The sequence below is a fragment of the Amblyraja radiata genome, chromosome 1, assembly GCF_010909765.2.
Source record: "Amblyraja radiata isolate CabotCenter1 chromosome 1, sAmbRad1.1.pri, whole genome shotgun sequence".
NCBI classification, from domain to species: domain Eukaryota; kingdom Metazoa; phylum Chordata; class Chondrichthyes; order Rajiformes; family Rajidae; genus Amblyraja; species Amblyraja radiata.
This window is the reverse complement of record NC_045956.1, coordinates 62,011,225-62,023,622: the sequence shown is the minus strand read 5'-3', so window position 1 is coordinate 62,023,622 and position 12,398 is coordinate 62,011,225. Positions and strand designations below refer to the sequence as shown.

Below are 12,398 nucleotides of genomic sequence, written 5' to 3'. Positions count from 1 at the left end.
GATTACGCATAGTGTCATACAGTGTGGTAACAGACCCTTCGGTCCAACTTGCTCATGTTGACCAACATGTCCCATCTACACTAGATACTAGCATTTGGCCTGTATCACACTAAACCTATCCAATCCATGTACCTGTCTAATTGTTTCTGCCACAACTACCGTCTCTGGCAGCTTGTTCCATGTACCTAGCAACATTTGTGTAAAAAAAGTTGCCCCTCACGTCCCTATTAAATCTTTTCCCCCCTCACTGTAAAATATGTTGTTTTAAGGTGAAATTGTGAAAAGATTGTTCTTTGGTAACATCAATCATTCAGTTAATAAGAAGAATCAAAATTTTATTGTCATATGTCCCAAAAAAAACGATATTTTTTTAACTTGCAGCAGCACAACATAGTACTAACCATAGTACTCAGAATGTGAGTTTAGTTTAGTTTAGTTTCTTATTGTCGGGTGTGCCAAGGTACAGTGAAAAGTATTTTTGGTGCGACTCAGTCAAAGAAAAGACTAAATATGATTACAATCAAGTCCACAGTGTACAGATAAACGATAAAGGGTACACCATTTTGCGCTAGATAAAGTCCGATTAAAGATCATTTAAAGGTCTCCAATGAGGTAAATGGGAGGTCAGGACCCCTTTCTAGCTGTAGATAGGTTGGTTCAGTTGCCTGAACAGCTGGGAAGAAACTGTCCCTGAATCTGGAGGTCTGCGTTTTCAAACTTTTGTACCTCTTGTCTGAAGTGAGAGGGGACAAGATGGTGTGCTGAGTGTTCACTGAGGGGAGAGTATGCAATTATGTTGGTGCTTTGTGTTGGTGGGAACGAGATTAGGAGGGACACTTTCTGAGCCTGCAATATCTAATGTACAATCAAAAAAATCAAACTAATCGATGCCAAGATCCTAAACTTTGGTTAGCCTTACTGTTCAGAGGCAGAATGTCCAATTAGACAAAGGACATGACTCAAGGCACCCACATGCCATAAATCTTTGGTTCCAAGCGGAAGGCGATAATTAGAAGGTAAATTTAAAAGACGGTTAGTGCTGATACGTTGACAAATCTGACTGAACCAATTGTAGAACTGAAAATACTAACCATTAAGGCTTTGAGCGATTCTTCTGTGGGATGAGGGGCAAAGCCAGAGGCATACAGGAACCTCTCCTGCAGGATGAAGCTGCTGTCATTTCGAAAATCCAGGAACTCCAGCATCGCTGCCAAAGAAGCAGCAGTGTGAGCAGAGGTCACAGCATCGACTAATGGGGGGCTGTAAGTGAGAGAAAGCAGGTGAGTGGAAATGTTTATAGACCTTTGCAAGAAGAGGCAAGTACAGTAAGTCTTCCTCGCAAATTATCTTTCTGACAGATTTTAATAAATACTATAATAGGCACTAATTAATGTTTTTAAATACATCATGGAAACAAGCCTTTGGGCTCACCAAGTCCACGCCGACCAGCGATCACCCATACACTACTTCTACCCTACACACTAGGAACAATTTACCGAAGCCAATTAACCTACACGGCTTTGGAATGTGGAAGGAAACCAGAGCTCCCGGGGAAAACCCACATGGTCAAAAGAAGAACATACAAAGTCTGTACAGTCAGCACCCATAATCAGGATCAAACCCGGGTTTCTGGTGCTGTGAGGCAGCAACTCTACCGCTGCGCCACCCTTAAAGGTTCTGAAAGAAAGATAATGTGTTTGCTCCCAAGTACATGGTAATTAGTACATTGTGGAAACCAAACACAGACTCGGTGACTACTTAATGGAACATCTCCACTCAGTCTGTGAGAGTGACCCTGAGCTCTCAGTTGCCTGTCACTTCAATTCACCAACATTCAATTCACACTTACCCCTGTTTACAATGTCCCAACAAAGTCCAGTGTACACATAAGGAACAGCTCCTCATTCCTTGATGGGGCCTTATGTGGTCAAGAGTGACTTTAACAGTTTCAAATAATCAGCCATTCTAGCCATTTCCAATATTGAAGGGTCCCGACCTGAAGCATCACCTGTCCATTTCCCTCCACAGATGCTGTCTGACCCACTGATTTCCTCCAGCACTTTGTGTTTTGCTCAAGATATCAGTGTCTACCTTTTCTTGTATAGTTTAGAGTTTAGTTTAAAGATACAGCATGAGATACAAAGATACAGGCCCTTCGACCCACCGAGTCCATGCCCACCATCAATCACCCGTTCACACTATCCTTTGCTATCCCAGTTTCCCACTCCGTACACACTGGGGACAATTTACAGAAACCAATTAACCTACAAATCCGCACATCTTTTGGAGGTGGGAGGAAATCAGAGCACTCAGAGGAAATCCACAAGGTCAAAGGAAGAATGTGCAAACTCGGCGCAGACAGCAGCTGAGGCCAGGATCGAATCCGGGTTTCTGACACTGAGGCAGCAGCTCTACCAGCTGTACCACACTCATTTAGATTATTTTTCTCTTTTCTGGTAATTTCAGGTATTATTCATCTCTTCCCATTTATACTTCCCCCAAATGTAACTTTTATTGTTCACTGCTCTGCACGATTCAAACAATTAGAGACAGACTATTAGATAGACACAAAATGCTGGAGTAACTCAGCAGAACAGGCAGCATCTCTGGAGAGAAGGAATGGGTGACATTTCAGGTCGAGACCCTCTTCATACTCAGTCAGGGGAGAAAGAAATTGAGATATGGAAGGATAAGGGGTGAAAATGACAGATCAACGCAGACGATTAAATCTCCCCTGGTCTCCGCCTATCACAGACCTTCCCTCGTCCTCCCTGCCCTCTGCAACCTCACTTTCTCCACAAGTTTAACCTTTTTAATTTCTAACTCCCCCAATCCTGACGATGGTCATGGAACTGAACGGAACCAATTGCTCCACAGATGTTACATAGTCTGCTGGGTATTTCTATAGTCTGCTGGGTATTTCTACACTCTTCTGTTTTTCTATGTGTGGATCCCTCTTTGACTACCAATATCACTCTGTTCCCAGAGATGACCCCCAACTCCATGTTTCATCTTGACTTCAACTCATTCTTTTACCAAGATAGCAGGCCACTCCCTGCAATAGGGAGAATGGCCAAAATGTATGTTTCAGCAGTGGGGAGCTGGGTTTTGACTGGATTTGGAGGGACGGAAAGATACTGTAAAACATTACTCTGACCTGTCTTTGATAATAGCTTTAAATAACAGTATTGACAAAAAAAATACAATTACATATATCATTGACATGGTAAATTGCTCTGAGGTAGTTTTCAAACAAAATCTGATACAGAATAAGGAGGCACAGTGACAGATGTCTAATAGCTCAGTTGAAAAGAATGAGGTTTAGGAAACACCAAAGTCTAGAATGTAGAACACAGAACATTTCAGTGCGGGAACAGGCCCTTCCACTCAACAGTATTAGCGCTGAATATGATGCCAAGACCAACTCTTATCCGCCTACACATGATTTAGTACCTACTGAGGTCACAGCAGTAATGCTTCGGTGAGGTAAGTTACTGACTAGTTGGGCAAGAGCGCTGAGGAATGGTTAATGGAGTTTAATGCAGAAAAGTTGCATTTTTGGGAAATCAAACCAGGCCAGGTTTGCATTTTGGGAAATCAGACTAGACCACCATTCACAGTGAATGTCAGGGCCTTGGGGTGTGTTGAAGAGTGGAGGGATCTAGGAATGCAGGTGCGTAGTTCCTTGAAAGTGGAGTCACAGGTAGATAGGGTGGTCAACAAGATTTTTGGCACGTTAGTATTCATCAGTCAGGGTATTAAGTATAGAAGTTGACATGTTATGTTACAGTTGGACAATACAGAATAGAAATGAATAGAATGCCTTTTATTGTCATTCAAACAGACAAGGTTTGAATGAAATTTCATTCCTGCAGTCATGACATTACTAAGAAATACGTTGATGAAGTCACATTTAGAGAATTATGTTCAATTTTGGTCACCCTGCTTTAACAAGGATTTTGTTAAGCTGGAAAGAGTGCAGAGACAATTATAAAGATGTTCCCAGGACTTAAGGGCCTGAGCTCTAGGGAGAGGTTGTGCAGGTTAGGACTTTATTCCTTGGAGCGCAGGGATTGAGGGGTGATCTTATAGAGGCGTATAAAATCATGAGGGGAATAGATGGGATAAGTGTACACAGTATTTTGCCCAGAGTAAGGGAATCAAGCAACTGGGGATATAGGTTTAAGGTGACAGGGGAAAGACTTAATAGGAACCTGAGGGGCAACTATTCACAGAGAGGGTGATGGATATATGAAACAAGCTGCCAAAGGAGGTAGTTGAGGTAGGTACTATAATAACATTTAAAATACATTTGGACAGGTACATGGATATCAAAGGTTTAGAGGGATATGGGCAAAACACTGGCAGATGAGACTAGTGGAGATGGGTCATCTTGGTCGGCATGGGCAAGGTTGAGTCGAAGGGCCTGTTTCTGTGCTACAGTATATGACTAAATATGTTTCAGTGGTCAAAGGGGAGGTGTGAGGCCTGGAAGGGGTTTGTAAACAGTGATTGCAAACAAACATCTAGGGGAGTCTGCACAACATTCACATTGACCTGTATGCTAAGGATTTATCATCTGAAACGGCATCATTCTGCAAATGAAGCACCTGTTCCTCACAAAGTGTTTTGTTCTCATAAGAAGAGTTACACGTGCACGTGCATGAATGAGAAGCAGAAATATGTGCAACTCACAGTATGCTATCACTCTCATTTCTCAGGATTTGCAGGATCTCTTCCTTCTTAGCTTTTCTCAGAGCCTGAATCAAAGTTAAGAAGTTCCTTGAGGCAGATGCTTTGGCGAGTTTCTCAGGCTCCAGCTGAATGCGAATAGACTGCCAGTATTCAGCAAGCTGCAAAGGCAAAGAGAAATTGATTGAACCTTTTCAAGGGATTACTACATGAATTTGACTGGCTGAAAAAGATCGAGAAAATATATCTTTGACAAACTCCATTCCAAACATAACATACTGGTGAAAGCATGAGGAATTTTTAAATATAATAAGTTTGAGTACTTACTGAAGGACATCCTTTGCATCCTGCTTTGACGACTCCAGAAATCAGAGAGATGGGGACATACTTGGGATTCACCGAATTAATAAGACTGCTAATCAGATCTCCGTGGATTTCTTTCTGTCCGGGTGCTATCATTAGAAACTCCAACTTCTGTCTAAAAGAAGAAAGAAATGGTTTCACTGCAAGTATGACTGCAGTCCATGCTGACTGCAATACATGAATGGAATTCAAAAGAATACTAGAAATACTCATCAGGCCAGATAGTACCTGTGAAGAAAGAAGCAGAATAAAATCTTATACTCTTTCTACTTCCACAGATGCTGCCTGACCTGATGACTACCTCTGGCTTTCTGTTTTTATTTCAGATTTCCATCCACTGCTGGTTTCTGTTTTCGAGATACAGCGCGGAAACAGGCCCTTCGGCCCACCGAGTCCATGCTGACCAGCAATCACCCTGTACACCAGCACTATCCCACATACTAGGAATAATTTACAAATTACAGAAGCCAATTAACCTCCAAACCTGCACGTCTTTGGGATATTGAAGGAAACCAAAGCGATCACAGTCCGTGCAGACAGCACCCGTAGTCAGTAACTCTACAGCTGTGCCATTGTGCTGTAATATCCAATGTTCCACTCTTTCAAGGTATAAAGATGTTTTAGAAATGACTATTTATTTACCATAAGTGAGAATGTCTATCAAAATGTCTACTAATCTGAACCTCATTTTGTAAACATTTTTTACTAAGTTTTGTAAAGTTTCTATGGTGCACGAACCTCAGTTCTGACATTTTGTGAACAACGCAGGAACAACTCTACAGAAGCCATGGCATTGATTGTAGAGCACCTTGCAACATCCCTCCATCATCATAGAAGCTACAGAAATGCAACTCTTTGTTTTTTGCATTACCTATTTTTAGTCTCAGTTCCCTTGATAAGGCTGAATTATGTTAAAAATATAAGAAAAGCTTACAGCTTATATTTAGTCTCAAATCAGGCTTTTCTCCAGTAGATTAATACAGAAAGGCAGGTCTAGGCTTGCCTCAGGTTGCTGTGTATTGAGATAATGAATGACTAACATTTGTCTACCAAGTGACGAGAGAGGAAGCAGAGAAGAAGCTAAATTGATCTCACTAAGGGGCAATGACAAATGGCTGATGTCTTTGATATGTAAAATGCCTTGCACCAAATGTCCGATGTTTGTGAGGGAGGAAGTGACGAGAGAGGAAACTAGATTCATCTAAGGGGTATTAACAAATGGCCAATGTCTTTAATATATAAAATATCTTGTACCATATGACAAAATGTCTTTGATGTGATGCATTCTGTAGAAACTTTTATTTTCCTGTACCTCTGACCATGACTAATGTTTGTGGAATGTGCTAAGGTGACAAAAAAACACTATATAAAACGATGTAATTCTGTTGTTCGGAGAAGTGGATGAGGACAGTGAAGTGTCTATATTGCTCACTTGACTAGACTTCTCCCTCCCTTCCATCGGCCGATAATAAATAAAGTTTTGAACTGGTCTACTAAAAGTTTGTGAGTTGTCTATGTATTAAGAAGCGAACCTGTTTAGTTGATATAAAAGTAAATTTTTCACCCTGTGTTCCCAAATATTAATATTAAGTGCTTACATTGATACAATTTTAACCGCAAGTTCTTGCCAAAGATTGAGAGATATCAGATAATGCTCCTCCGATAATACTGAATGGATTAAATTCTTCTCCATTACGTAAATGCTCACTGATAGTGACGTGGTATTAACTCCTAAAACCTGAAAAATAAAATCAGTGCAGCATTAAACTACATGCAGTAAAAACTTGAAAACTCTTCAGATTATTGTCAAAGGTTTTCATTTTAAAATAACTGTATAAAAATTCCTCAGCAAGGCTACATAAAACATTTTTTTTTCCTCCATGGTTTAACAATGTGCTTAAATCTACACACTGTCAAGAATCAAGAGTCAAGAATCTTCTGGAATTTTTTGAAGATGTAACTCGGAAAATGGACAAGGGAGAGCCAGTGGATGTAGTGTACCTGGACTTTCAGAAAGCATTTGATAAGGTCCCACATAGGAGATTAGTGGGCAAAATTAGGGTACATGGTATTGGGGGTAGAGTGCTGACATGGATGGAGAAGTGGTTGGCAGACAGGAAACAAAGAGTAGGGATTAACGGGTCCCTTTCAGAATGGCAGGCAGTGACTAGTGGGGTACCGCAAGGCTCGGTGCTGGGACCGCAGCTATTTACAATATACATCAATGATTTGGATGAAGTGATTCAAAGTAACATTTGCAAATTTGCAGATGATCCAAAGCTGGGTGGCAGTGTGAACTGTGAGGAGGATGCTATGAGAATGCAGGGTGACTTGGACAGGTTGGTGGAGTGGGCAGATGCATGGCAGATGAAATTTAATGCGGATAAATGTGAGGTTATCCACTTTGGTAGCAAAAACAGGAAGGCAGATTACTATCTAAATGGCGTCAAGTTGGGAAAAGGAGAAGTACAACGGGATCTGGGGGTCATTGTACATCAGTCTATGAAAGTAAGCATGCAGGTACAGCAGGCAGTGAAGAAAGTGAATGGCATGTTGGCCTTTATAACAAGAGGAATCGAATATAGGAGCAAAGAGGTCATTCTGCAGTTGTACAGAGCCCTAGTGAGACCACACCTGGAGTATTGTGCGCAGTTTTGGTCCCCTAATTTGAGGTAGAACATTCCTGCTATTGAGGGAGTGCAGCGTAGGTTTACAAGGTTAATTCCCGGGATGGCGGGACTGTCATAATCTGAGAGATTGGAGCAGCTGGTCTTATACACTCTGGAGTTTAGAAGGATGAGAGGATATCTCACTGAAACATATAAGATTGTTAAGGGCTTGGACACACCAGAGGCAGGAAACATGTTCCCGATGTTGGGGGAGTCCAGAACCAGAGGCCACAGTTTAAGAATAAGGAGTAAGCCATTTAGAACGGAGACAAGGAAACACTTTTTCTCACAGAGAGTGGTGAGTCTGTGGAATTCTCTGCCTCAGAGGGCGGTGGAGGCAGATTCTCCGGATTCTTTCAAGAGAGAGCTAGATAGAGCTGTTAAAAATAGTGGTCAGGGGATATGGGGAGAAGGCAGGAACGGGGTACTGATTGGGGATGATCAGCCATGATCACATTGAATGGCGGTGTTGGCTCGAAGGGCCAAATGGCCTGCTCCTGCACCTATTGTCTAAGAGTGTTTAATTGTCACAAAATGCTGGAGTAAAGTTGTAAAGGAGTAAATGCTGGAGTTTGTGTCTATCTTCAGTCTATTAAAAAAATTACTCCAGCATTTTGTGTCTATCTTCGGTATAAACCAGCATCTGCAGTTCTTTGCCACACGCGTTTAATTGCCATATGTACTGACAACGGAACAATTACATTCTTACTTGCAGCAGCATAAAAGGCCTGTAAACACAATACACACCAGTTAATATATGTTTTAAAAATACAATCAAGTAATACCATTATTTTAGGCAACCATACTGGGGTTAAGGGTTGAGCAGCTAGTTAGTGACCAACTCAACTGGACACAGTGCTTCTTGTTTACAATATAAAAACCTCTCACAGCCTTGAATCCCTCGATTTAATCTTGTCTTTTCTTTCTTTGATCCAAGGACTACCATTCAGCTTATTGCTTTTAGTCTTGTACGATACGTTTAGGTTTATTGTTGTCACGTTCACTGAGGTACGGTGAAAAGCTTAGTTTTGAATAGCATCCACACGATCAGATGAGGATTTGTTTTGATTGCCAGATGCGTGGATATAGGCTTGAGGTGAAAAAGCCAAAAGGGTGACAAAAGGAGACAAAAGAAGAGGAATGAACTGAGGGAGGGGTACTGATGGAAAGGGATGGGGGCGGGGGGGGGGGGTTGACAATGGAGAGGAGGTGAAATATTGGGAGAAATGGTTGTGTACCAGGGGCAGTAAGGGATAGGAGGGGAGAGGAAATGGGTGAAGTTGTCTAAAATTGGAGAATTCAATGTTCATCATCAATAAAGAGGGGTCAGGAAAGAATAAGAATGAGTTTGTCTAAACAATGAGCGTGCTGAATGTTCCTGCTCTAAATTGGACATAAGTCTCTGTAAATCATCCCAGCTTCCTGAATGTTTACATACACCTGTGTATTATATTACATAGACATAGAAACATAGAAAATAGGTGCAGGAGTAGGCCATTCGGCCCTTCGAGCCTGCACCGCCATTCAATATGATCATGGCTGATCATCCAACTCAGTATCCTGTACCTGCCTTCTCTCCATACCCCCTGATCCCTTTAGCCACAAGGGCCACATCTAACTCCCTCTTAAATATAGCCAATGAACTGGCCTCAACTACCTTCTGTGGCAGAGAATTCCACAGATTCACCACTCTATGTGTGAAAAGACATCAAATGACATTTATTTATCAAATGACTGTGTGAAAAGACACCAAAAGACATTTAGACATCAAATGCCAGAAAGCCAGCAGAAAGATGTCCTTTAGACACTGACCTTGGTGTGACTGGTGAACCCTCTCCTTGCCATCTTGCAGCTGTCCAGCTTCTTCACTTTGGTGAGCTGCTGATGGTGTTGCTGGTAGTTAACCTTGCACTTCCCAGAGACGTCAACCTACAGATCACGAGAGGAAGAGTGAGCAGAGTGAGAACAACTGAAATATGGATGAGAGAAAAAACAACAAGGAGAGCGTAAGGGAAAATGAGTAGAAGCCTAAAATTTTTTATTAAATGAGCAAGAAATTTAGAGATGAAACAAAGAGGGAGCAAACTTGCTTCCTCGCAAGAGTTGCCAACTCCAGTTGTAAATATTCCTCGAGATTTCATCATGACCTCTTGTCTCTAAACGACCCAACCAGGCTGTCATTGGTCAGCCAGCATATATTACCAGTATCCTGCCTACCTACAGCCACTAGAAAGTGAACACATTTCATTAAGTCAATGGAATTGAGGTGTGAAAGCAGATTGCAGTGGGTAACTGCTATCATTAAACCTCCACCCTCAACTCCATGGTCCCCGACAGTCCTCTCAGTTTAAACAGAGGTTCATGTGTACCTCCTCTAACCTAATCTACTGCATCCAATGTTCCCTATGTGGCTCCTGTTAATCAGCGAGACCAAACGTTTACTCAGCGACCGTTTCGCTGAACACCTACGGTTAATCCGCCTTGGCCTACAGGATCTCAATCATCGGTTGTCAATCATTAGAACTCCCCATCCCATTCCCATACTGACCTTACTGATCATACTGACCTGGTCCTCCTCCACTGTCAGAGTGAAGTCACACGCTATCTGGAGAAATAGCACCTCATATTTTGCTTGGGTAGCTTACAACCCAGAGGAATGTATATTGAATTCTCTCATTTTAAGTAAGTTCATCTCATACTCCCCTCCCCCCTCCCTCCTCCCTTGTCCGTTCCATGTTCTCTTGAGATTACACCTTCCCAAGCCAACAATGGACCTACCAGGCAAAGCCCTGCCTGAGATTATTTGTGGCTGGTCCTGATTGTTCCTGGCCTTTGCTCGCCTCCAGCTCTTCACCTCCTCCCCAACCCCCCTACCCTCTACTTTAATTCTGAAGAAGGGTCCCGACCCAAAATGTCACACATCCTGTAGAATGTGACGTTTCGGATAGGGACCCTTCTTCAGACTGATTGTACACTCTCCAACAGATGCTGCCTACTCTGCTGAATTACTGCAGCACTTTGTCTTTTGATCAAGATTCCAGCACCTGCAGTTCCTTGTGTCTCCCTGTCTAGCTGCCTATTCAGATGGATTATGAACTAGATTAGTTAATTCCAGGGACACAAACATATTCAGTGGTAAATTCAAATTTATTTTTGGCCTCTCGTTTATCCCTATTCACAACTTTGAGGATACACAGAGCATTTCATCAACTAGTTACCTCAGTGGCAGTTGTGGATTTGAGTTGTACTTGGAACAAGCTGGCCAGGCCTCTCTTGATGTTCTGAAGCACCACTGGCTCATTTGAAAATGAGTAAAAGGTATTCACCTGGAGAATGAGAAAATTAAGAAGCAGAAACAATGAAGAACCATCCAATAAAAGACAATTGATATGGTAATAACATCTAACATTGTTTCACCCAAGATGGTGCCTAAGCAGGTTACTCCGTGTGCCGATCATAGAAGTAGATCTGCCATCACGTATTACAATCGCTCCACGCTTTTAAACCTCTACTCCAATGGTAGCATTTTTGTCATGTTTCTGCACACTATGGATGGCTCCATTTTAATCATGTATCGTCTTTCCGCTGACTGGATAACATGCAACAAACGCTTTTCACTGTACCTCAGTATATGTGACAATGAACAAATCTAAACTGAAGTTAACAACACAAAAATTGACACAGAGCAAACATAAGGACATATTCCAGCAGGTAAATCAGTTTTAAACTTGATTTTAAAAAGTTTTAAACAAGGAAAAAATATATATGATAATTCGAGAGCTTCAGGCCAGGCAGTTGAAACCACGACTGCTGTTGATCAAGTCAAGTCAAGTCAAGTTTATTCGTCACATACACATACGAGATGTGCAGTGAAATGAAAAGTGGCAATGCTCACGGACTTTGTGCAAGTTCGCGAGCACAACAAACAAACAAACAACCAAACAAACTTAAAAACCGAAGCTGCTCAAAATGCTACGTTTGGAAAACAGGAGAAATCTTAGTATTTTTGGCTGAAGAAGATTTAAAAAAAGAAGAGAACCAAAAATTACGCAATTATTTGAAAATAACAAAATGTATTTTGAAACCGGTGCTCTGGACTGAAAGTTTAGGTCGTCAAGCAAAGCGTGTGATGGGTGAACAGGTCTTAATGCAAGTTAGGCAATGTACCAAAGAATTTTGGATGACATCATTTTATGAATGGGGGATGTTTGCCAAAACCCTGATGGAATAAAGGCATGAATCCTGGCCTCCGGCTTGTAAAGAACATCCTATATGCAGCAATTCTATCCGGACCAGCCATAGGGAAGAACAGGGTGAAGCTTGTCCCAATTAATCTCTATTGGAATTAAGGTGGGAGATTGCTTGAGGTAAAGAGAATAGATAAACCACAGATCCATTTTATTTAACAATTGGTGCTACAGGTAGAAGTATATTCTAATTAAAGTATATAACATTATGAGGCATAGATAGGGTAGACAGTCACAGTGTGTCCCAGGATGGGAAAAAAACAATTACTGGAGGGCATGGCTTTAAGGTGAGAGAGGGCAAAGTATAACCAAGATGTGCGGGACAGGATTTGTTACACAGATGGTACTGAGTGCCAGGAATGTGCTGTGCTGCCAGGAATACTGGATGAGGCAGATAAGATAGTGCCTTTAAGAAACGTTTGGATAG

The 12,398-nt window shown here is 41.7% G+C and overlaps 1 protein-coding gene across 1 annotated transcript in view; it reads right to left on the bottom strand.

Annotated features, from left to right (window-relative positions):
- Positions 1-12,398, bottom strand: part of LOC116974396 (microsomal triglyceride transfer protein) — a 48,417-nt gene that overhangs the window by 19,174 nt on the left and 16,845 nt on the right. The window contains exons 4-9 of the mRNA XM_033022815.1: positions 10,943-11,050; positions 9,537-9,653; positions 6,654-6,793; positions 5,020-5,170; positions 4,696-4,853; positions 1,092-1,260 (exon numbers count right to left, since the gene is read on the bottom strand). Coding sequence (XP_032878706.1) covers positions 1,092-1,260; positions 4,696-4,853; positions 5,020-5,170; positions 6,654-6,793; positions 9,537-9,653; positions 10,943-11,050 — 843 coding nt within the window. The remainder of the gene's footprint in view (positions 1-1,091; positions 1,261-4,695; positions 4,854-5,019; positions 5,171-6,653; positions 6,794-9,536; positions 9,654-10,942; positions 11,051-12,398) is intronic.